This window comes from Sus scrofa, chromosome 11, assembly GCF_054392235.1.
Source record: "Sus scrofa isolate SSC_HxYL_T2T_F1_AM1 chromosome 11, Sscrofa_HxYL_maternal_Yorkshire_Landrace_v2.0, whole genome shotgun sequence".
NCBI lineage: Eukaryota > Metazoa > Chordata > Mammalia > Artiodactyla > Suidae > Sus > Sus scrofa.
Genome location: NC_139393.1, coordinates 56,293,073 through 56,318,141, shown reverse-complemented (window position 1 = coordinate 56,318,141; position 25,069 = coordinate 56,293,073). Strand labels below are relative to the sequence as shown.

Genomic DNA, 25,069 nt, shown 5'->3' with positions numbered 1-25,069 from the left:
GTGTTACCTCAGCCAGGCCTCCCTCACAGTGACTCCTTAAGTTGGGCACTTTCCTATCCCTGCTTCACAGATGAGGGAACTGAGGGCAGGAGTGGCTGAACAACTTGCCTGAAGTTACACTTCTAGTAATGACGGTCCTGAGGTTGTAGGTGGGAAATTGGACTCCAGGAGACTTACCATTAACCTCTATACCACGTACTCACACATCATCTTAGTGGACACGTCCACGGCTCTCCTCCCATCCACAGGTACAGCAAACACCTCGGAGTCTCTCTTGACATCCCTCATTCCCTCGCTTTACATTAGTAAGTCCTGCTCGCTGTACTTTCTAAGTCTGACCTTTTCTACTGCTCCCATAGTTGGCAGGCTAGCCCCAACCATCCCCACCCCAGCCCAGGTAAGCACCTGGATGACTAGATCTTAAAGGTCTCCTTCCTTTCACTGCCGCCCTCCTGCAGCCTGTCCCCCACAGCACAGCCAGAGTGACCTCAGAGAAATGCGAATCCTGTCAGTTCTGCTCTTGCTCACAGAGCCTCCCCTTCCCATTCCAGCATGAAACATAAGGTCCTCCCCTTCCCATTCCAGCATGAAACATAAGGTCCTCACTGTGGCGTTCACACCTCACACGGTCTGACTCCTATTAACGTGGCCCACTTGTCGCCCCTCACTCTCCCTTCTTTCATTGCGGTCACATTTGTCTTCATTCTGTTCCTCAAACACACCAATCCTGTTCCTGTCTGAACCTTTATCGTACTGTTCTTTTTGCCCTTGTTCCTAATAGCAGTTCCTAAGATAGACTCTTCATGGTTGTATTTAATTTATACCCTTATCTGGCTTTTTCTTTGAAGCCCTGTTACTCCTTAAAATTCTGCAGTTACATATGTACTTTTTTTTAACTTAAATGAGCTGTGATATAGATAAGATTCCTAGAGTTAGATCGTGTTTTACCCGCCATGTAAAGTAATCTCATGTGTTATTCGTGTTAAAGGAGTGAATTTGATGGCGATTTACAGTCCCAGCTTCTGAGTAAAGCCAATGAAGAAGATAAAAACTGTAGCAGAGCTCTCTCTGTGGTAAGCACTGTTGTTCGAGCTGCAAAAGACCTCTTGCACAGAGCTCTTGCTGTGGATGGTAAGACTTTTACTTTCTTAGTAGTAGTATGTTAGATTCTTAATTCCCTAACTTATGCACAGAGTTGCTGAAGAGGAACCATCCTACAGAATCTCAGAGTGTGGTAGACATTATAAATCTACATGTATACATACATTCATTTTGGGTCGGCCATTCTCTCCGTACTCGAATGCAGAATTTTTTAGAATAATGAAAAGCCATTATTTTATATTATTTTCTTAGTTAACCCATTAAGAGGAAAAAATTCTTGATTAAACTAAATCTTTGCTTCTTTTAGTAGTCAGAAACCATTTTTTGTCCTCCTTTAGACCTGTTTTTCTTTCTGTATGTTCTGTTTCTAGTGGAATATGTTCTGTGTTCTATAGTAATAGTAACCCGCCAAATTCACTTCTCTGAATTGAGTTCTTTGAGTTCTTTCACTGGAAACTCCCCAGTTTGTATTCTCCTTTCCATCTGTTCTCCCATAGTTTAGCCTGCTGTGGTACAAAGGTACAAAGCACATGTCCTGTTTTTCATGGGAGGATAACATCCTGATAATCTCCCTGCCACCTTCCCCCCATTCCCCGTCTCGCTATATAGTCATCCTCCACAACTGGCAGCAGTTATATTTACAAAACATTACTGTTATCCATAACATTTATTCTTAAATGTATTTGCACATTAGAATCACTGGAGAAACTTACTGAAAATAAAGAATATTTGGCCCATCCAAATGCCTAGCCTATTCTGATCCAGCAGCAGATTTAGAAATAAGTATTTGGAAATAATTGGCCTTGAATTAAAATGTCCTCACAACCTAGACTCAGCATATCTTCCTAGCCCCATGTTCAAGGATAAATAATTAAAATGTCCATCAGCAAACTGCTTTCCTTGGAAAAGTAGAGGGCGGTATGGTATAGCTAATAACAGGAACCGTTTTTGGAGTACTTAGTATGTGCGGGCATTGTTCTCAGCATTTTACCTTTAACTCACTTAATCATCACCACATCCAATGAGGAAAGTATTGTTATCCTCTTTTACAGGTAAATAACCTGCACACACAGACTGCGTAGTTCCTGATGTCACGTGTCACTAAGTGTGTGGCACCAAGAATAGTGGTTTAACATCATGACTGTTACCCAGAGCTCTAATTCTGGCTCTGTCATTTTACAAGTGTATGGTTTTGGATAAGGAACTTAAACACCATGTGCTTTGGTTTCCACTTCTTAAAAGTGGCAATGATAAAAGTACCTTATTGTGAAGATTGAGATAATGCATGTAAATAATGCCCTTAGAATAGTTGGTCCTTTACCAGCACTCAGTGTCAACTATAATTTTGCTCAGGAGACTAGAATATAGATTTATTATAATATATACATTTCAATGAAATTACCTTCTAACTATAGTTTTAATGCCTTTTTTTAGCTGATGACATTCCAGAACTGCTTAGCTCTTCCAGTCTGTTTTCCATGCTGCTTCCCCTTATTATAGCCTACATAGGACCAGTAGCTGCTGCTGTTCCCAAGGTGTGTGATTTCATTCTCTAACTTGGAATCTCTTTTGTAAATATAATTTTTTTAGAATTTGCGTCTTTCCTTTAAAAATATTTTAATCTTTGAGCCACCTGGGTTATAGGTAACAAAAAGATAGGCATGTAAATGGTAGAAGTTATTTGTTAATTAACTAATAACTCTCTGATCTTCATATTGTTTACTGGATTACTGTGCTTACTTATTAGCTTTACATTTGAGGAGTTGGGTAGAGGAAACATATTTTAGAATATGATATGGAAGGAAAGCTTAAATTCACTGAGATCGTAAAAATTTGTGATGTTGATAAAATCTCCATTTTGAATAAAAATCCAATGTAAAAGAATAGTAGTGTTGTAAAATTGACATAGTCAAGACATGGAAGAAATCATAAACTAATGATTCTTTGGTATAGTTAAATTTGAGTGAAACTTAGTTTACTGCAGATCAGAAAAAAGCAGAATTGTATAAAAAGATAGACTAGATTATTTTCGTATAACACCTAAGACATCTAAGATAAATCTCCTCTTCTATAAAACAAATTTATCTTTGAATGAAAACATGGCTAGGAGAAATGCTAGATGGAAATTCTTGGTAATAAGGATAACCAGCAGTTACAGGAATTAGTAATTTTAAAACAACTTTCACATTTATTATCTCCTTTAATCATTTTTTTATATAGGTGGCTGTAGAAGTCTTTGGCCTTGTCCAACAGTTGCTTCCTTCAGTTGCCATTTTGAATCAGAAGTACGCACCCCCTGCGTTCAATCCTAATCAGTCAACAGATAGCACCACAGGAAATCAGCCTGAGCAAGGCCTCTCTGCTTGTACAACCTCTAACCACTATGCTGTCATAGAGAGCGAGCACCCCTATAAACCTGCATGTGTGATGCACTACAAGGTGGGCACCGATTCCCAGGGAGAGTGTAAACTTGAAACTTGATGTTCTGCACTGATACCTTAAAGGATACTTAGCCTCGGTTCAGAAGGATGACTTCTTTTATAGTAATTTCATAAGAGAGAACCAGCAGGTGGTTAGATACTGTCAGACACACACAACAGACTTTTTAAAAGAGTATGTAGTTTTATAGGGTTATGAAAGTTGTTCTCATATCTTCTTACAAGTACAGTGCAGTGTAAAATGAATGCTAAACTGCATGTTATATATGGTAATAGTGGATATAAGCATTAACATTTTTAAAATTGCATTTTTGAACTGATATTATTTATAACGCTGCCTGAGCTCTGAAAATTAATATACCCAATGTAGGAATTAAAGTACTGTACATAATGTTAAAAAATGTATAAAATAGGAGTTCCCGTTGTGGCTCAGTGGTTAATAAATCCAACTAGGAACCATGAGGTTGCTGGTTCAGTCCCTGGCCTTGCTCAGTGGGTTAAGGATCCGGCGTTGCCATGAGCTGTGGTGTAGTTTGCAGATGCGGCTTGGATCCCGTGTTGCTGTGGCTCTGGCGTAGGCCAGTGGCTACAGCTCCGATTAGACCCCTAGCCTGGGAACTTCCATATGCCATGGGAGTGACCCTAGAAAAGGCAAAAAGACAAAAAAAAAAAAAAGTGTTAAATACTTATTATTATAGATTGTTCAAAATTCTTATTCCTTGCTTTCTAAAGTATACCATTTAAATTTAGAGGAAGAAAGGAATTTGCCAACTTAATTATAAGTTTTATGTGCTTGTAACACATTCAGCTTTTTATTGTAGAAGATGGTGAACATGTGAAAGGACAGACTAGTGTAGTTTACCCCACTTATCCATCAGCCCACATTAAGCAGTTATCAATTCTTAGTCAAACCTGTTAGATTTATTCCCCACCCTCTTGTCCCTTCCTATATATGTTTTAAAGCACATTCATGGATATTTCATTGTGTAGCTCTAAAATATAAGGACCTTTAAAAAAATAACCATGTTATTATCACACTAAAAAACCCTAGTGATTCCTTCATGTCATCAAATATGCACATTTTAAATTGTTTGAATTAGAATCTAAATAAGATCCACACATTGTGACTGATTATGTCTCTTTTAATTTATTGATTCTCCCTCCATGTCTCTCTCTTTTTTTTTTTTTTTTTTTTTTTTGTTTCCTTGAATTTTATTTAGGAAACTGGATCTTGTGGTTTTTGGTTAGGATCCTCTTCAGCTTGCTTCCTGCCTCCTTTAGACACACCTCTTACAGTCATTCAGAGCGTCTTTGCTCTCCTGTGTACGGTGTTATTAGATGTTTTGGGCTCTGGTATAAGATGCTATAAGAGGCCTACACATTTCCTGCCTCAGATCTCAAACCCATCATTTTTATAAAGTGGCATGGTTCCTTTTAATGGTAATGAGTGGTTAAAAGCTGAAACATGGCACTAGGAATGCTCTTTTCTTCTGACTTTGGCATTGTTTCTAGATCTTTGTAATGTATAGAACCAGTACATACATGCACTCATCAACACACATGTATTTATATACATAGGTATATATTATTTGTATATATATTTTTATATGCATGTTTATTTATGTAAAGACATATTTATGTGTGTATGTATGTTTTTTTTTTTTTTTTTTTTTTATCTTTTTGCTATTTCTTGGGCCGCTCCCGCGGCATATGGAGGTTCCCAGGCTAGGGGTCTAATCGGAGCTGCAGCCACCGGCCTACACCAGAGCCACAGCAACGCAGGATCCGAGCCGCATCTACAACCTACACCACAGCTCACGGCAACGCCGGATCGTTAACCCACTGAGCAAGGGCAGGGATCGAACCCATAACCTCATGGTTCCTAGTCGGGTTCGTTAACCACTGCGCCACGACGGGAACTCCCTTGTATGTATGTATTTTTTTAAAGATAGAGTACCTCATGAGTTTGTACTGATGATACTCATTCAAAATAGGGATCACAGGATTTTACACCTGCATCTCCTTTCTCATGCGTCTAGAATTCCTTTTCTCGATGAAGCTGAGAATATTAGAAAAGTACTAGAAAAGTGCTGTATGTGTGTGTGTGTGTGTGTGTTTTGTCTTTTGGGCATATCCCAAGTAGGAACTGTAGAGAAGTGACCATAAAATAAGTGGGTATAGTTAATTACTGTGTTTTAAAGTAAGGTGGAATAATCCCTCTCTGATTATGCGCAACTAGATATATATTTTGCATCATTTGTTTTATTTTATTCTAGATTTTTAGCAATTGCTTTTTAAATCTTGTGTGATAATAATTCAATTACATAGTTTTAAGTCAGATCTCTAAAACAAAGTGTATTTAAGTATATTCTTGCTTTTATCTCTGTTCCCCCACTCTATCCCCTTCTTCCCCATCATTTCTTCTTCCCAGATAGCATTTCATATTATTATAATTTTGTACTTTAGGCTTTCATTGTTTCTTTTATTTTCTTTCTGTTTTTTTTTTTTTTTTTTTTTTTTTTTTTTTTTGCTATTTCTTGGGCCGCTCCCGTGGCATATGGAGGTTCCCAGGCTAGGGGTCAAGTCGGAGCTGTAGCCACCAGCCTACACCAGAGCCACAGCAATGTGGGATCCGAGCCGCATCTGCAAACTACACCACAGCTCATGGCAACGCCGGGTCCTTAACCCACTGAGCACGGGCAGGGACGGAACCCGCAACCTCATGGTTCCTAGTTGGATTCGTTAACCACTGAGCCACGACGGGAACTCCTGTTTCTTTTAATGTAAGCATAGACACACGTGTAGATGCCAATGTGTGTGTATTCATCCCTCACGTTTTTCAACTTTTTATTCCAAAAAAGTTCAAACCTATAAAAAACAGTAATGTGCAGTGAGCACCCCTGTATGCCCTTCATAAATATCATTTAGTTAACATTTTACTCTATTTGTTTTATTTATCTCTATGTATTATTATTAGACCATTTAAGAGTAAGTTATTTGCATACATCACGACCCCTTACCTTGTTCCTGAGAACATTGACGTTCTGTGTGAGGGCCATGCACTAATCACATTCAGGCGATTTAATATTGTTGCAGTATTACTATCACCATAGAGAATTGTGTTAGATCATGTTAATATCTAAACATTTTGCCATTTGTCCCAACACCAGTGTTTTTAGAATTTTTTAAAACCCAGGCTGGGATCCAGTCGGGTTCTTGTATTATATTTAGTTGTCAGGCCTCTTCTGTCTCTTTTAATCTGAAGCAGTTCCTCAGCCTTTCTTTGTCTTTTTTGACATTGGCATTTTTGAAGAACACAGTCAGTGTTTTTGTAAAAATCTCCTGTTATTTGGATTTGATTGTTTTCTAGTGATTAGGTTTGGGTGATGCACGGGCGGCAGCACCACGTGGATGACACCACGTGGATGATACCGTGTTCTCAGTGTGTCCCGTCAGGAGCAGTCACTTGGTCAGGGTGATAGCTCCACCACAAAAGCATCTCTTTTTCCTTTGAAAACGTCCGTGGGTAAATAGCTGTGAGTTAGCGACTGTGTAAGAAATACTAAATTTCAGAAAATTTTAGCGTCCATTGGTTATTCTTACCCAAATCATCTGTTACTACAGTGGTTACAAAATGGTAGCTTTCTAATGCTGTTACTCCTCTCAGCTGGTGTTCTCTTGTAGAGGGGTGTCTTCCCATCCCTTCCACTTTATAAACAATGTAGTCATTTATTTATTTTATGTGTTCATATCAGTGTGGACTCAAAGATTCTCTTTTTGCTCAGGGTTATAATCTGTTGCTATCATTATTCAGTGTGACACTCAAATTCTAATTGATTTGGCCAGGCAAAGTCTATGCGAGCTGAATTCTGGGTCCTTTTTCTGTGTTTTCATCAGTTTTTAAGCCCTTCTAACTGATCCCAGTCAACACTGTTAAGGTCTTTCTTTATACCCTTTCCGTTTATGTACGCCACTGCGAATAATAAAAACACTGTGTAAAGCTAATTTCTCTGCAAATTTTTTTATCTTTGGAATTAATCCTACTGACATTAATATAATCAAAGTACTTTATTCAGAAGTTGCTTGAAGTAGTTCATTTTATGTGTACGTGTAGGTAGCTACATGATTTATTTATTTGTACTTAATTTTTATGAGTTTTTTAATCCTATTGATTTAATTTTACTTTGAAAATATGTAAAATATTGACATAGTTTTGGAAGTACAGTTATACAAAATAACATCCTCAGAATTATGTCCTTTCCCTTCTCTGCTTCTCACTTACTCCACTACATATCCTGGTGTATCTTTCCTGCATTCTTTCTTGGAAAAAATCAGAAAGACAGATTGACTGACTGATTTATATGAAGTCTTATTTTCCTTCTTTATTTAAAAAAGGTAGCACACTATATATACCTTATATATTCAGCTTTTTACGTTTAGCATTGTGCGTAGACATCTCCCCATATCTGTTTGTAGAGGTCATCGTCACCTCTTTACAACTTCATAGTTCTCCTCTGTGAAGATGAGCCATCGTTTATCAGCCAGTCAGTCTTATGTGTGTGAGCATCTGGGCTCTTTTCAGTTCTTTTGCAGCTTTTTTTTCAATGAATAACTTTGTGCATATGTTGGGGTTCTTTTGTTTGTTTCTTGCTTCCATATTATGAGAAGCATATCTTCATAGTAAACTGGAAGTGGGATTGCTAGATTAAACAAATAGAGAATGAGGAACCTTGTGCTTTGTAGATCTGGGCTTGCTGATCCAGAGGGTGAATGCATATGTAGTTTTCCACATGTGGGCAGATTTCCTAGAAGCATTCTCATGTATTGTTATGTGTCCCACTAACAATATATGAGAATGCTTGTTTTCTCACAGCCTCACCAACAGAGCATGTAGTTAAATTTTGGGCCTTTTGCCAACATAATGAAAGAAATGGTGTCCCAGTTTAGTTTTAATTTAAATTATATCATGAACAGAGTTTAGCTTTTTCTTTAAGTGGAAATTTTAAAAATCCTCTACTGAAAATGTTTGCCAGAGTCCTAGGTATATTTTTAAGATTAATATCATATTTAGGAAATTTCTTGAAGTTATTTCTTGTTCTACAACCAATTCATTATTTACTATTTGACATGGTCCTACCTAATGGTAATTTGACTACCATTACAGAATTCCTTGTACTATGATGGTGACAGAAGCTTAAAAGTGGCCTTAAAAATGCATATAATTATGTGCTATCATAAACTCATATATCCAGTAAAATTTTAGGTTAGGAAAATGTAAAAATCCAGGCTTTTATCAAGTGTGTAAGTACATGTGTGAATTTATATTTATTTTCATAATAGATGAAGCTTAAGGTTTTTTTGCTAATGAAGTATTTGGAACAGATACTATGCATTGTAAATAACCTAAAAGTGACTAAAACCTTACATTTTAATGATTTATTCATTTCTATCAATGTATCTTCATATTTACTTATCAAATTATATTGTCAGTTACCTACTTAATATTCTTTAAATTCATACTGACTGAAATGGAAAATTTATCATATAATAAACTCTTCCACAGGAAAATCAGATCGCTCAGTATTTGTGGAAATTAATCACCTTTGTAATTGTTTTTCTGATGATATCAGTGTGTACTTACAAACATATCAATATGTAACATAAACCAAATGTTAGGTAGAAAGTGATAGATACTTGAAGTGGAGACTAGAGACAATTGATAATGACCATTAATAACCTGATTTAAACTACTCTATTAATTCCTTAAGATTTATTTTCAAGTATGTTTAAGGCCTCATATTTACAGTATGATGTCCTGTTTCTAAAATAGACAAAAAGCTAAAATCTAATTCTTCTTATGCAAGTGACCTCTGGCCTGTTGACCTCAGGTGACATTCCCAGAGTGTGTGCGGTGGATGACAATTGAGTTTGACCCTCAGTGTGGTACTGCACAGTCAGAAGATGTCCTCCGTTTGCTGATTCCTGTTAGAACTGTTCAGAATTCAGGATATGGACCAAAATTGACATCTGTTCATGAAAATCTTAATTCCTGGATAGAATTAAAGAAATTTTCAGGATCCTCCGGATGGCCTACTATGGTTTTAGTGTTGCCAGGTAGGTTATTTTTTTCTTTTCTGTTTTATATGGTAAAGTATACGCATTTATGATAATTATGTTTAGCAAGGATACATCATTGAAAATGTTTAATTTTTAGAAAAATTTCTTTGAGGCCTCCTTTGTATCTGGCTGGCAGTCGGTGGTAAGGAGCCTCTTCAACATGAGGCATAACATGACTGAGTTTGAGAAAGGAGAGTGTTTTGAGAATCTTGTGAGAAAAGACAAGAGCTCACCAAAATAGAGGGTTAATACTGAGGGGTGGTTGTCTGTATAGTTGGGACCAAACTATAGAAAAAACTGGATTAGAGGGTGTTCCTGCTGTGGCACAGTGGGATTGGCAGCTCCTCTGGAATCCTGGGATGAAGGTTCAATCCCTGGCCTGGCACAGTGGGTTAAGAATCTGGCTGCTGCTGGGATCAGATCCCTGGCCTGGGAATCCCATGGGCTGTGGGGTGGCAAAAAAAAAAAAAAAAAAAAAAAAGAGGGAGTTCCCATCATGGTGCAGTGGAAACCAATCCGACTAGGAACCATGAGGTTGCGGGTTCGATCCCTGGCCTTGCTCAGTGGGTTGGGGATCCGGCGTTGCCGTGAGCTGTGGTGTAGGTTGTTGGCTCAGATCTGGCATTGCTGTGGCTCTGGTGTAGGCCGGCAGCAACAGCTCTGATTAGACCCCTAGCTGGGAACCTCCATGTGCCGTGGGTGCAGCCCTAAAAAGACAAAAGACAAATAAATAAATAAATAAATAAATAAATAAATAAATAAATAAAAGACAAAAGTGGATTATATATTTTCTTTTCCCAGTAAGTCCTAAATTTTGAGAACTACCAAGAATTCTTTCCTTTTTGGAAAACTGGTGATCCACCTAACCCACTGAGTTGTGTAAAGTTATTGTTTTTAGGCCTAGGGTGGGGCGGGGTGGGGAAGGCACTTTTGTTACTGTAGTCTCTTGTGTTTTTAACCAGTTAACCTTAACTGCTCCTGTGATTTCTCAAACTAATAGCCAATATGAATTCAGAAACTTCTTTCTTCTAGTCTGACCTGCCTTGTTGGTTTGTGAAGAGACCAAAGCCAGATTCCAGGATAGAGAATTGCTTACTCTGAAATAGAAGAGGCAGTTTAGGTCACTGTCATAATTGACAGATAATTGAAAATGATTGCTCATAGAACTTAAAAGTAGGACATTTGATCATTAAAAGCAAAAATTGATATGGTTTTGTTATCTTGGTGGTGTTTTTACCCCAGTTTTGTTCAAGTAGATATAGGGAACCCCCCCCCCCAAAGACTAGGATTTTTTAGTACCTAATTTGTATTGCCCCCTTTCTTGAGATGGAAGAATGTAAGGAAATTTTAATAAAGTTGTTCCAGGTTTTGAATTCAGTGTTAGCTTTTTTTCCTTAGGAAATGAGGCCCTTTTTTCATTGGAGACTGCATCAGATTATGTGAAAGATGACAAGGCTTCTTTCTATGGTTTCAAGTGTTTTGCAATTGGATATGAGTTTAGCCCTGGACCTGATGAGGTGAGAATGAATTTTCTTCTTATTCTTAGGAAAGACTGTTTCTAAGAGCTTCTGTTGACTTAAATTGTGCTTGCTGCCTATATTCAAGAAGTCTGAAATTTATTTTAAGCTGGGTCTATAATTTAAAATTTTGTGCTTTAATTTTGTGCAGTCGTCTTTGTGTGTGTGTGTGCTGCTTTTAATATGTGAAGAAAATGCAGTCTGTGCAACCTGACCCAGCCTTTAAAGATTTAGTATAATTGTGCCTGTTTCAAACCTGCTCTGGTGGCTATACCTTTTTTAGTAAATATTAGAACCTGATTTTACAATAGGACAAACTTAGTATCTCTTCTAAATGTTTCAAATCATATGATTTTTAAAAAGTCAAGGTGAAAAAATGATGATGTTTCTTTAAAGTAATGCATGAAAAATTCTTTGGACAATGAACCTGTAGGTCTGAACTTTGTAACCAGCATGTGCTGTAATATTGAGTCTCTTACATTCTTAGTTTAATCATTAGCTAACACATGCTTCCTTCTGGTTCCAAAAGTTATGCCTGACTGCAGGCTACTTTTTTTGATAATCCACATTATCTTTCAAAAATTTTATCTTCCAAACATTTTTTAAAACATTCGATTTTGTTTTTGTACTTCTCCAGGGTGTTATTCAGTTAGAAAAAGAATTAGCCAATCTTGGTGGGGTTTGTGCAGCAGCTTTGATGAAAAAGGATCTAGCACTTCCTATTGGTAAGTCTGGTCAAATTTAACGTGTTTATTTATGATTTTAAAATATTTTAAAAATAGGTAAATAAATTAAATAAAATGAAATATTTTAACAATAGAGTATGTTTATTATGGAACATCTTGAAAATAGATTAGCAAAATAAATTCAGTAGTCACATACATTCATGAGCAATAACTACTTAATACGGTAGTTGTTTGGGCTTTTTAAACAGAGAACTGAAGAGTATCTTTCTAGTTATTTTAATTCACACACACATACACATGCGCATAAATACTCTCTTTACGTACATGCTATATGCAAGGTGCTGGATTAAGCACAGGAAATACAATTTTAAACCAAAAGTTTGAGATATCTCTCAAACATCCTGGTGGATATATCAAGTAGACAGTTGGATACTCATTGTCTGGAGCCCAGGGGATAAGTCAGTAGAAATGTCATTTGAACATACTTGGCAGTTACAGACATGCAACCATATAAAAAATGGGATAGAAAGAGAACACAGATAAGAAAGAGAAAATAGCCGAGGGTCAAAGCTGGGTCGTGCTAAAATTTCAAAGTCAGAAGCAGTGAGAAGAGGTGCAAAAAAGACTGAAGCATTGGCCAGTGAGGTAGTTATAAAACTGCAGAAGGGCGGATAGTGTTAGGGTTTGTTAATGCAACTGAGAAGTCAGTAAAAATTTGTCTTTGTGTTAAAACTTCTTGGCTATTTATATACTCAATAAGAGACATATGAGTAAAATGAGAGAACTATAAGGACTTTTAGAGTAGGGGATGCAAAGTCAGGTGGGGTAGTCAGGTTGAACATAGATAGCTCTTTAGAAGAGTTCTTATGGTACCGGACAGAAAAACGAGGCAATGGCAGAAGAGTAGCTATTGCTATGATACAAAAATTGTAGGATACATAAGTTGATCTATTATTAGGATTGTAAAGATGAAAGTAAAGTTGAAAATATTAACTAATTCTCTGATGTTTATACATAGTTGAACATTTTATTTTTACAGCAGTAAGGAATAATAGGAATTATTATTGCATGTCCACAATTCTCACCCCCGCAGTCCATCTATATCTCCTCCCTCTGGGACTTCCCTTCCCTCTTGATTCTTTTTTTTTTTTTTTTTCCCCACTGTACAGCAAGGGGGTCAGGTTATCCTTAGATGTATACATTGCAATTACAGTTTTTCCCCCACCCTTTCTTCTGTTGCAACATGAGTATCTAGACATAGTTCTTAATGCTATTCAGCAGGATCTCCTTGTAAATCTATTCTAGGTTGTGTCTGATAAGCCCAAGCTCCCGATCCCTCCCACTCCCTCCCCCTCCCATCAGGCAGCCACAAGTCTCTTCTCCAAGTCCATGATTTTCTTTTCTGAGGAGATGTTCATTTGTGCTGGATATTAGATTCCAGTTATAAGTGATATCATATGGTATTTGTCTTTGTCTTTCTGGCTCATTTCACTCAGTATGAGATTCTCTAGTTCCATCCATGTTGCTGCAAATGGCATTATGTCATTCTTTTTTATGGCTGAGTAGTGTTCCATTGTGTATATATACCACTTCTTCCGAATCCAATCATCTGTCGATGGACATTTGGGTTGTTTCCATGTCCTGGCTATTGTGAATAGTGCTGCAATGAACATGCGGGTGCATGTGTCTCTTTTAAGTAGAGTTTTGTCCGGATAGATGCCCAAGAGTGGGATTGCAGGGTCATATGGAAGTTCTATGGATAGATTTCTAAGGTATCTCCAAACTGTTCTCCATAGTGGCTGTACCAGTTTACATTCCCACCAGCAGTGCAGGAGGGTTCCCTTTTCTCCACAGCCCCTCCAGCACTTGTTATTTGTGGATTTATTAATGATGGCCATTCTGACTGGTGTGAGGTGGTATCTCATGGTAGTTTTGATTTGCATTTCTCTTATAATCAGTGATGTTGAGCATTTTTTCATGTGTTTGTTGGCCATCTGTATATCTTCTTTGGAGAAATGTCTATTCAGGTCTTTTGCCCATTTTTCCATTGATTGATTGGCTTTTTTGCTGTTGGGTTGTATAAGTTGTTTATATATTCTAGAGATTAAGCCCTTGTCGGTTGCATCATTTGAAACTGTTTTCTCCCATTCTAAAGTTGTCTTTTTGTTTTCTTTTTGGTTTCCTTTGCTATGCAAAAGCTTTTCAGTTTGATGAGGTCCCATGGGTTTATTTTTGCTCTAATTTCTATTGCTTTGGGAGACTGACCTGAGACAATATTCATGATGTTGATGTCAGAGAGTGTTTTGCCTATGTTTTCTTCTAGGAGTTTGATGGTGTCCTGTTGTATATTTAAGTCTTTCAGCCATTTGGAGTTTATTTTTGTGCATGGTGTGAGGGTGTGTTCTAGTTTCATTGCTTTGCATGCAGCTGTCCAGGTTTCTCAGCAATGCTTGCTGAATAGACTTTCCTTTTCCCATTTTATGTTCTTGCCTCCCTTGTCAAAGATTAATTGACCATAGGTGTCAGGGTTTATTTCTGGGTTCTCTATTCTGTTCCATTGGTCTGTCTGTCTGTTTTGATACCAGTACCACACTGTTTTGATGACTGTGGCTTTGTAGTATTTCTTGAAGTCTGGGAGAGTTATGCCTCCTGCTTGGTTTTTGTTTCTCAGGATTGCTTTGGCGATTCTGGGTCTTTTGTTGTTCCATATAAATGTTTGGATTGTTTGTTTTAGTTCTGTGAAAAATGTCATGGGTATTTTGATAGGGATTGCATTGAATCTGTAGATTGCTTTGGGTAGTATGGCCATTTTTACAATATTGATTTTTCCAATCCAGGAACATGGAATATCTTTCCATTTCTTTACATCTTCTTTGATTTCTTTGATTAAAGTTTTATAGTTCTCGGCATATAGGTCCTTTACCTCCTTGGTCAGGTGTATTCCGAGGTATTTGATTTTGTGAGGTACAATTTTAAAAGGTATCATATTTTTGTATTCCTTTTCTAATGTTTCATTGCTGGTATACAGAAACCTCTTGATTCTTTCTGTCCTCTTTTTTCTTTCTCTACTCTTTTCCCTTCCCTCTTCTTGCTCCCTTTATTCTACTCGATGTTGATACATAAATGAAGAAATGAAACATTTATATTCTATTCATGTGAGGAAAAATTGGCACAACCTATTTGAAGGGAATTTGTTAATAACTTCAGATTTTATATGCATATACATTTTGATGTAGCATTTTTATACATACTTGCACAAATGCTCAAAAAATATGTTGTAAGATTAATATAGCAATGCTTGTGATTATAAAACCTATAAGCAACCAAACTGTACAGTTGGAAACTGGTTCAATAAGTCATGGTACCTCCATACGGTACAAATGCATGCAACTGTACATCCATATGGTACAAATGCATGCAAAAACCACAAAAAGTAGATCTCTGTGTCCTGGCCAAGAGGGATGTCCAAATTATATTAACTGAGAAGAGCAAGCTGCAGAAGAGGATCTCATTTTTGTGATCACCATCTTATTTGTGCATATGCCCACGCTGTGTGTATGTTGACACACAGACATGTATTTACTTGGCACTCGAAGTTTCTAGCACAAGACATAAGAAACTTGACACTCTTTATGTTTGGAAAGGGGGTAGTGCCAGAATTTTTCATTCTACGCTTATGTGTACTTTGAATATTTCTCTTCGAACATGTATTTCTTTAATAGTAATATTTTATAAATTAATTAAACTATCCAAGAAGATTCACTACATAAAATATGTTTTATGTCAAGCAGTAAAGGAGAAGATGGCTAGAGAATACAGCCACTATCTGACATGACATTTTCCTATCAGTAACAGTTGTTTCCTAAAGGTAAAGCTCTTCTATAAGATAACTAAGATAGAAAGGCTCAGATTCTGAATAATCAGTTCCCTCTTTTTTTTTTTTTTTTTTTTTTTTGGTAAAAAAGTAAATACACTAAGTTCAAAAATAATACTTATTTACATAAATGTATTATGTATCTTGAAAATCACTTGATGGATGCTTTTTGAGTATTGTCTTGAGAATTACAGCTTATATTCACTCTGAAAATAACATTTTAAAATTTAAACCACTGAGATTTTATCAAGGATGATAATGGTTCTCGCCAATTTAGAATATCAAAATTATGGGAAGAGGTTTTATGAATCACAAAGGACTGAAAAAAAGTTAAGCTAAGTATTGATACATTTTAGTAACATTTTTAATTTACACAACAGGCAATGAATTAGAGGAAGATCTTGAAATTCTTGAAGAGGCTGCATTACAGGTATTGTCCTCAAGTTCGTAAGGATAAACTTTGTACGTTAATTTTAAGCAGAATTTTCGCTCAGATCAGCCTTAATTTCTCTTGAACATAGGACCCATGTTCATTAAGCATTTCATTCCAGTATTGGCAGTTTTAAAGATAAGTAACTCATAACTTCTCCCCTTGGAGGGAGGGACCCGTGCGAGCGCTCACCGTACTGCGTGGTGGGCATTAACTGGGAGTGAGACCAAGACTTGCTGGGGGAAGAAGAGCTGCCAAGTGTTGCAGGTGAAGGGGGAGGCTTTGCCCAACTGTGGACCTTTCAATTGACTCTTGAAAGAAGTTTTATTTACCAGTTGGAAAAAGAGGGGGAAAGGTGTTAGTCACAGTAATTTAAATAACATCTGTAGAGCACTTTATAGTTTACCATGCTTTTGACATGATCTTCCTGTTTCCTCAGCTAACACTTCGAGGTCACTGTGTTCTTTTATATCTTATAATAACAAGCTCAGAGAAGTTTTGTGACTTGTCTAAGAATTTAGCTAATTAGGAGATAAAGGGTAGTGTCCCAGGTTTTCTAATACCCACAGCTAGTAGTTGACATTTTATTTATTTTCTGAAATGAATTGATCACAACAGTAATAATAAAAACAAACATTTATTTGCTCTTAACTTGATCAATTACCATTCCAGACACTTCACATATTTTTAGCTCATTTAGTCCTCGCAACAACCCTATGAATTCAGAGGCTTCCCTCTACTTATAGATTAGGAAACTGAGGCACCGAGGACCTAAGTAACTGGCCCAGAATCAAACAGCGAGTAAAGAACTGGGTTAGAATTTGACCTCTGGCAGTTTGGTAACAAAGTCCGTGGTCTTGGTCACTATGCTCTAATCCCACGGAGCCACAGTGTCCTCAGTAATGTTAAGAAACACCTGTGTTTTAAAAACCCACCAGCTTTTTTTCTATTTTTTCTTTCAAAAAAGTTAAATCTCAGAGTTCCCCTTGTGGTGCAGTGGAAACGAACCCGACAAGTATCCATGAGGATGCGGGTTTGATCCCTGGCCTTACTCACTGGGACAGGGATTCAGTGTGTTTCTGTGAGCTGTGGTGTAGGTCACAGATGCAGCTCAGATTCCGTGTGGCTGTGGCTGTGGCTGGCAGCTGCAGCTCCGATTCAGCCCCTAGCCTGGGAACTTCCATATGCTGTGGGTATGGCTCAAAAAAGCAGAAAAAAAAGAAAAAAGTTTCTAGATTTCAGCACTTAAAGCAGCTCTTTCTGAAACATAAGGTTTACCTGTCATATAGGTGGGAACTAAAGTTTCAGTTTTATCTGCCTTTTTTTCTTAACTTTAATAAGGCTTATACAGGCTAATGCAGCATATGTGCAGCCACAATCAGGCTTCCATCCACTTTTTGCCCAAGTCAAGGTCTTGGTACCCACCTGCTCAAGAGAGCAGACACAACCCACCCATGACCCTGCTGATTATGTGGGCACAAAAAGAGGGATACCTCAGCAGCTGTCTCAGAAGGGAGCCCTGGCCCTGACAGATGGGACTGTGACACCCAGAGAGCTAGTGTGGGAGGAGGCGCACCACTGCATCTAGCATGCAGATCTGTGATGAGTCGCTTATGTTTGTGGGAGGAAGGAAACTGAAAGTACCTGAGTGATATTATGATCCCCCTCCTGTTAGTTTCCTACTTTATAGGCTAAAGAACCCCTGGGCCATGGAGAGAAAATGATTTCCGCATAAAGTCCTATCTAAAATTGTGTACAAGTGCAAAAGAAATCATGTCATTAAAGTTTTATATTTTAAAATGTATCAATGTTCTCTTTTCCCCAACAGGTGTGCAAAACCCATTCTGGTATTCTGGGAAAGGGTTTAGCTCTTTCTCATTCACCAACTATATTGGAGGCACTAGAAGGGAACCTACCACTTCAAATCCAAAGCAATGAACAATCCTTTCTGGATGATTTTATTGCTTGTGTTCCAGGATCAAGCGGTGGAAGGCTTGCGAGGTAATGAACTTTATGACTTTCTTTCCGGGCCTGCCTCAGTCTTCATTTCGGAAGAGAAATGAAAGGGGCATCATTAGGATATTAGAGTGCTGCCTAAAAGAATCTACTTTATGTGTTCTGGACTTGCTGAAATATAAAATGTTAGTTAATATTTCAGAATGTTTTTAAAATATATAATAATTATTCATTGACTTTTAAAGTTTTCTATGTGAACTTTTATTTTAAAAATATGTGGAACACATGGTAAAATTGATGGTATCTATACTGAATTCCTAAATTTATCACTACATTTTATTTTGATATGCAGTTTTTTCAGATCTGTAAATAATAGAAATTTAGAATTTGAACCAGATCATGTGATCTTATGAAATTCTCACTTATTTTGTTGCTATTTGCTTTTTTTAAAGATGAAAAAAACAAAGCTACTGGCTTATGTGATTTACTAGTAAATATAGAAATCTAACTTCATCCTGGCTTTAATTTTAACAGTACAGCGATTCCTCTTTAGTTTTTAAAAACCAAAGTGGGGAAGCATAGAAAATCTCTTCAGTCAGCCTCACTGCTGTCCTTGTGGACACTTTTATGTAATGCATGACAGAATTACTTATTACTCATCTCAGAGGACAACTTGAATGTAGGTCTTGGGGTGAAATCAGGCATGGATATCACAAAGTATGGGAAATTGTCAGGATTTACGTGGAAGGGAAGGTAATGACGGAAGATGCTTCAGAAATTGTATAAAGAGAAGACAGACAGTGCATCTTTAATCTGCCTACTCTGCAGCAATTAGAATGTCGCTTCTGTCCCTGCTTTAACAGGGATACTGCTCTTTCCCAGGTTTTCACGTTGACAAATTGAGGCAGACGTCCTTCAGTAAGAAAGAGTGTATTTGGGACTTCAAAGTATATGCTGTCTGAATCATTTTCTTGGTTTTTTTAAAATCAGCCATAGTTAAACTTACAAATTTCCTGATTTTAAAATTATTTGTTTTCTTTGTAATCATCAGAAATCTCATATGCTTCAGTATACTCGTTAATGAATTTGTCATTAACAGTTTCCAAGGGAGACACTTGTGGTCATTATTACTAAATCAGAAATGAAGTGAAGTAAGTCAGACAGAGAAAGACAAATATCATATGATATTACTTACACATGGAATCTAATAAAAATTATGCAAAATAACTTATTTATAAAATAGAAACAAACTCACAGATTTCAAAACCAATCTTATATTATCATAGGGAAACCATGGGGCGGGGGTGGGGAGGAATTAGGAGCATGGGAATAATGTACACACCACTGAATAAAATAGGTAATGAACAAGAACCTACTGTATAGCACAGGGAAATTTGCTCACTAGTTTGTAATAACCTATATGGGAAAAAGAATGAATATATGTGCTTAACTGATTCACTTCGTTGTACACCTGAAACTGACGCCATTGTTAAGTCAACTGTACTCCAATAAAATCTTTAAAAAAAAAAAAAAAGAAATGAAGATACCATTTCAGCATTATATTTGATATGTGTTATTCATTTGACTTAGGTTCATGTTAATCGTTGAAGAGGTTGATGAATTTTTGGGTTTTTGTGAACTTGTGTTTTTCATTACTGCTAGGTGGCTTCAGCCAGATTCCTATGCTGATCCTCAGAAAACATCTTTGATTCTGAATAAGGATGATATTCGTTGTGGTTGGCCTACCACCATCACTGTTCAAACAAAAGACCAGTATGGGGATGTGGTACATGTTCCCAATATGAAGGTAATTATATCAGAATTAGTAGACCTCTGTGCACTGACAACTAATAAAATTTTTTTTTCAGTGCTTAGAGTGTATTTGCAATACTCTCTTTATATATTTATAATGGAGGAAGCCAAAAAACTGTTTAAATGGCTTATTTATATGAATCAGTACTCAATTTTCCAAGTTACATATTTTTTGGTTTGGTTTGTTTTTTACACTTTGCTAGGTGCTATGGTGATTCAAAGGAAAAATAAGAAAGTATCCTTACAAAAAGTGCTGGGCACATGGAAGGAAGGTCATCAATACATAAGTGATTGAATAAATCAGTGAAAGAATACATTTTAAAATTTGGTATATATTTTTTAAAAGACTTGAATATATTTGGCATTTGATACCATCAAAACAGCATTTTTTTTTCTTTTTTCTTTTAAGGACTGCACCGGTGGCATAAGGAAATTCCCAGGCTAGGGGTCGAATTGGAGCTGCAGCTGCCAGCCTAGACCACAGTCACAATAAAGTCAGATCCGGTTCATGTCTGTGACCTAGACCACAGCTCACGGCAACGTCAGATCCTTAACCCACTGAGCAGGGCCAGGAATTGAACTTGCATCCTCACGGATATTAGTCGGGTTCTTTTCTGCTGAGCCACAATGGGAACTCCCTGAACAGCATTTAAAAATGTAATATTAATACTTATTAAATAAACTAGAAATACATAAATTTGCGTTGTAAAAGAATGAGGATTGGAAATAATGTGCTGTATTGAAGATACCTCTTTCTTGAGACATTAATTAATAATGACATTTTAGAGCATATTGTAATGTGTAAAATTAAGTCCTTTGTAATAGAATCTATTAAATATCTTATTTAAAATTTTTATTATATTTCTAAAAATGGTCAATATCAAACAGAAATTTCATAGAGGCAACCCCCCCAAAGTTGAATTTCAGAGTGATTTGATGGTTTGGAGCTGAAGAGTTATCTTTTTTACTCGCAAAGCAGCTAATTTTACCTCAAGATTACTTTTAGTAGAACTATTTCCACTACTCAGTACATTATTTGATTTATACCATGAAGAAGCACAGTCCCAAAGGCAGTGTATATGAGTTGAAGAATTTTACCATATGTCTTTAAACTTCTATATTTTAAATATGATGTGGGTTTTCAATATTTCCAAGACATTATATCATTCCAAATACTGATCTTTCATAACCTCAACTAAAGATCATGGTTGTTTAATGGAACATTTTTGCCAGCTGCACTTTATGTAGACGATGAGTGTCTCAAACTGCCATCTCCCTAGGATGGCATTAATAAGGACACTAACCAGTAAAGACATTCCACATTTCTGGGATGTCTCAATTACTTCAGTAATATTGCGACTTTCATTTACACTGCCCTTTCTATTTCTGTAAAGATCCTGTTGTTGAATTATATATTTTTGCCAACCCTAGAAGTAGTGTCTGAAAAGAACAAGAAACTTTGGCTGAACCTCAGAATGATGATGCCTGATAAAAAGCTAAAGTCGTATTTAAATTGTTCGTAATTTTATGGTTGCCTAGGGATCAAGTGGTTTTTTTGCCAGTGCATAAATAAACAACTAACAATAAAATGTTTTGTTATAATTCCTAGAAAGTATTTCTGAATATTGTTTGTGAGACGACTTGTACTTTCAGTGTTTTAACAAGCCGCAGGAAATCTGTTCTTTGCATCTCTATAGTAAAGTAGATAGAAGATATCCCTGTTTTATTATTAAGAAACTGAGTTGGAAAGTTTAATTGGATGCTTAGGTCAGTAGCTCCTGTTGGTGACAGAGCTGTCTAATAGTACTCTTTCTACAAAGTAAATAAACACCTTTTTTGTTTTATTATTTGTTAGTATCTAAGGCTGTCCCAGTGAAGTACTTTTTTTCCTGCCAAACAGTACAGCTAAAATTGAGATTAGTGCTTTAAAATAGGTGGAGATTGCTGGAAAGTTTTTTGGGTTTTTTTGTCTTTTTGCCTTTTCTAGGGCCGGTTCCCAGGCAAGGGGTCTAATCGGAGCTGTAGCTGCCTGCCTATGCCAGAGCCACAGCAACGTGGGATCCGAGCCGCGTCTGCTACCTACACCACAGCTCACAGCAACGCCAGATCCTTAACCCACTGAGCAAGGCCAGGGATTGAACCCACAACCTCGTGGTTCCTAGTCAGATTCGTTAACCACTGCGCCACGATGGAAACTCCCTGGAAAGTTTTATACTGGAATTATTCGATTAATTAATGAAATTATTTTAATTTAATGTTAGTCCCTGAAAGAATTCAGTGTAGATTCATTTTACTGTCTTTTCCTGTTCTTCCTTGATGGTGACATGTGTTTTTATGTTCTGACATCTATAACTATTTATTCCAGAAAAAAAGTCCTTTCTTTTATACTGTGTTCAGGATCCCTGTTGAGATAGAACCATCTTGATCATTCTGGCACTATTAACTAATCTTTGAATGAAATGCTCAAGAGGGATGAGTGGTAACATAAAACTTACACGATTCTGAGTTCGTAATCGTGAATTGCTTCTTTCAGTGTATCACAGACAATTATATAGTAATGGCATTGTATTGTTATAATATTATGGTTAGGTGGAAGTGAAAGCAGTTCCTGTTTCTCAGAAAAAAACATCTTTACAACAAGAGCAAGTAAAGAAGCCTCAGAGGATTCCTGGCAGTCCCGCAGTAACAGCTGCATCTTCAAATGCTGACATGACTTTTGGCGGGCTCGAGTCACCAAAACTGGATGTTTCTTATGAGCCAATGATAGTGAAGGAAGCGCGATATATTGCCATAACAATGATGAAGGTAATTGATTTTACTTATCAGAAAATTTTTATTTTTCACCATTCATTCATTTAACATTTTAGTGATTCAAACTCAGACATAAGAAGATCACAGCTCTAGAGAGCTGTTGATAAATGTAAAAGTTGAGACATATTTTTTAGGGTGATGTTATTTTTCCTACAAAGAGGATTTTCATTTGGTTTTGGCAGGAGTCTAGATGTAATTTCCAGTTGCAGATAAGTTAATCTGTTCAGAGATTGAGATGTTAGAAACTGGATTCCAATTCTGCAGAAGTCCTTCTCTATTTCCACTTTACCATGACTCCTAAGACATAGTCCTTCAGGGATGCAGAATTTACCTAGACCCTCTTCAGTTTGTGGTTCTTCCAAATTCGAAACTCATCTCTTTGGCTTTCGTACTTTTGTAGGCTTTTAGTTCCTTGATGCTTTTCGACAGATTTTGAAAAATACTTTCTTCAGCTTTTGTAGTTATCTTTAGAGGCAGGGTCAGTCTAAATTATCAAGATGATCATTATTTGAAGCCGCAGTTAGCAATTTTACTATTTCCAGAGAGCAGTGGTGAGCCATTGAAGGCACGATTAGATTTGTGCATTGTAAAGATGATGGTGGAATGTGGAGAAGGTAATGATGCCAACGATCAAGAGGCATGGTTTGGTTTAAGTCTCTTCAGGAGAATATTGGCTTAACCCGGTGTGAGGGATGCTGATCTCTTGGACTAGTGAGTAGTCAGAGTAGATTCAAGAGATATTTGGAGGAAATAAGAGTTGATAGCTAATGAGGATGGGGTAAAAAGAAAGGTAGGAAATAAAAAATAACGTTCATATCTTGAACTTGAATAGTGAGATTGATAATGCTGGAGAAGGGGCAGGTTTTGGTTGAGGAAGATAATGATTCAGCTTTGGATGTGCAAGTTTTAGCTACCTCTGAAATATCCATGTGAAGATCTGTAAAAAGGAGTTGGATATATAGGAATGAAGTGATCACAGTCTTACCTCAAGAAAAGGATTTGAGAATCATCAGCATTTGGATTATTCATGAAGTTAGGGAAGTAGATACCTGTCTAATGTGGCGAGTGGAGGAAGAAGTTCTAGAACAGGATCTTGAGAAGCACCAATATCAGTGATTCTCCAGCCATTGTGTCAGAGTCACCTGGAGCACTTTCTTAGAAAGGAGATGTTTCCTGACATCAAAAGATTTAGATTGGGTAGGTCTGAAGAGAAGTTCAAGAATTGGCATATAAAAGAGACAAGCAGAATTACTCAGATTCCAAGCCTACACTTTGAGAAACATTGATTTACAAGAGAAAGAAAGGCAAAAAAGAAAGAAAGAAAGAAAGGAAAAGGAAAAAACAGCAGCAGCATTGGCAAAAATACTGGCCAAAGACATAACCCAGGACACTGGCTCTTGCTTTTGCCACTTTTCCCACCATGTTGCCTATGATAACTCATTTAAACCTTGTAACAACTCTGTAAATTGCTGTTTTATTCCCATTTTAGGTATGTGGAAACTGAAGCACAGAGAAGTTAATAACTTCTCCCAGGGCACACAAATGTCAGGGAATCTGATTCCAGATTTGATTCTCCTGTTGCTTATCTCATCTACCTTATGGCATGTGTTGAAAGTCACAGGAAACAATTTAAGAAGGGTTAACAGTGCATGCTGCAGAAGTCATGTTTTGAGAAGGATGTAACTTGCATTTGGAGTGGATAAGCAATGAGAATCCTGCTTTATAGCACAGAAAACTATATCTAGTCACTTGTGATGGAACACAATGAAAGAAAATGTGAGAAAAAAAACGTGTGTGTGTGTGTGTGTGTATGCATGGCTGGGTCACTTTGCTGTACAGTAGAAATTGACGGAACACCATAAACCAGCTCTAATAGAAAAAATAAAAAATCGTTAAAAAATGAAAAGGGTCTAACAACAACAAATTCACCAGTAATCTTAGCAGGAGCAACTACAAAGGGATAGAAGGTTGATTAATTTGTAGATGAAGAAGTGGAAATTGGAATTCCCATCGTGGCACAGTGGTTAATGAATCTGACTAAGAACCATGAGGTTGCAGGTTAGATCCCTGGCCTTGCTCAATGGGTTAAGGATCCGGCGTTGCTGTGACTCTGGCGTAGGTAGGCTGGCGGCTACAGCTCTGATTAGACCCCTAGCCTGGGAACCTCCATATGCCACAGGAGCAGCCCTAGAAAAGGCAAAAAGACAAAAAAAAAAAAAAAAAAAAAAAAAAGAAAAGAAACACAAAAAGGAGTATAATAAGTTTTCCAAGATGTTTTGTTATAAAAAGAAACAGAGGAAGTGGAATTGAGTGTTTAGAGTCTGAGA

General features: G+C 37.0%; 1 protein-coding gene across 38 annotated transcripts in view; it reads left to right on the top strand.

Annotated features, from left to right (window-relative positions):
- The window catches only part of MYCBP2 (MYC binding protein 2), a 268,897-nt gene that overhangs the window by 134,413 nt on the left and 109,415 nt on the right, over positions 1 to 25,069 (top strand). For all 38 annotated transcript variants that reach the window (XM_084982014.1, XM_021065747.2, XM_084982012.1 and 35 more), the window contains 10 exons: positions 989 to 1,131; positions 2,536 to 2,636; positions 3,322 to 3,540; positions 9,428 to 9,653; positions 11,055 to 11,173; positions 11,811 to 11,898; positions 16,114 to 16,163; positions 17,992 to 18,164; positions 19,782 to 19,926; positions 22,521 to 22,736. In XM_084982014.1, the coding sequence (XP_084838140.1) occupies positions 989 to 1,131; positions 2,536 to 2,636; positions 3,322 to 3,540; positions 9,428 to 9,653; positions 11,055 to 11,173; positions 11,811 to 11,898; positions 16,114 to 16,163; positions 17,992 to 18,164; positions 19,782 to 19,926; positions 22,521 to 22,736 (1,480 nt within the window). The remainder of the gene's footprint in view (positions 1 to 988; positions 1,132 to 2,535; positions 2,637 to 3,321; positions 3,541 to 9,427; positions 9,654 to 11,054; positions 11,174 to 11,810; positions 11,899 to 16,113; positions 16,164 to 17,991; positions 18,165 to 19,781; positions 19,927 to 22,520; positions 22,737 to 25,069) is intronic.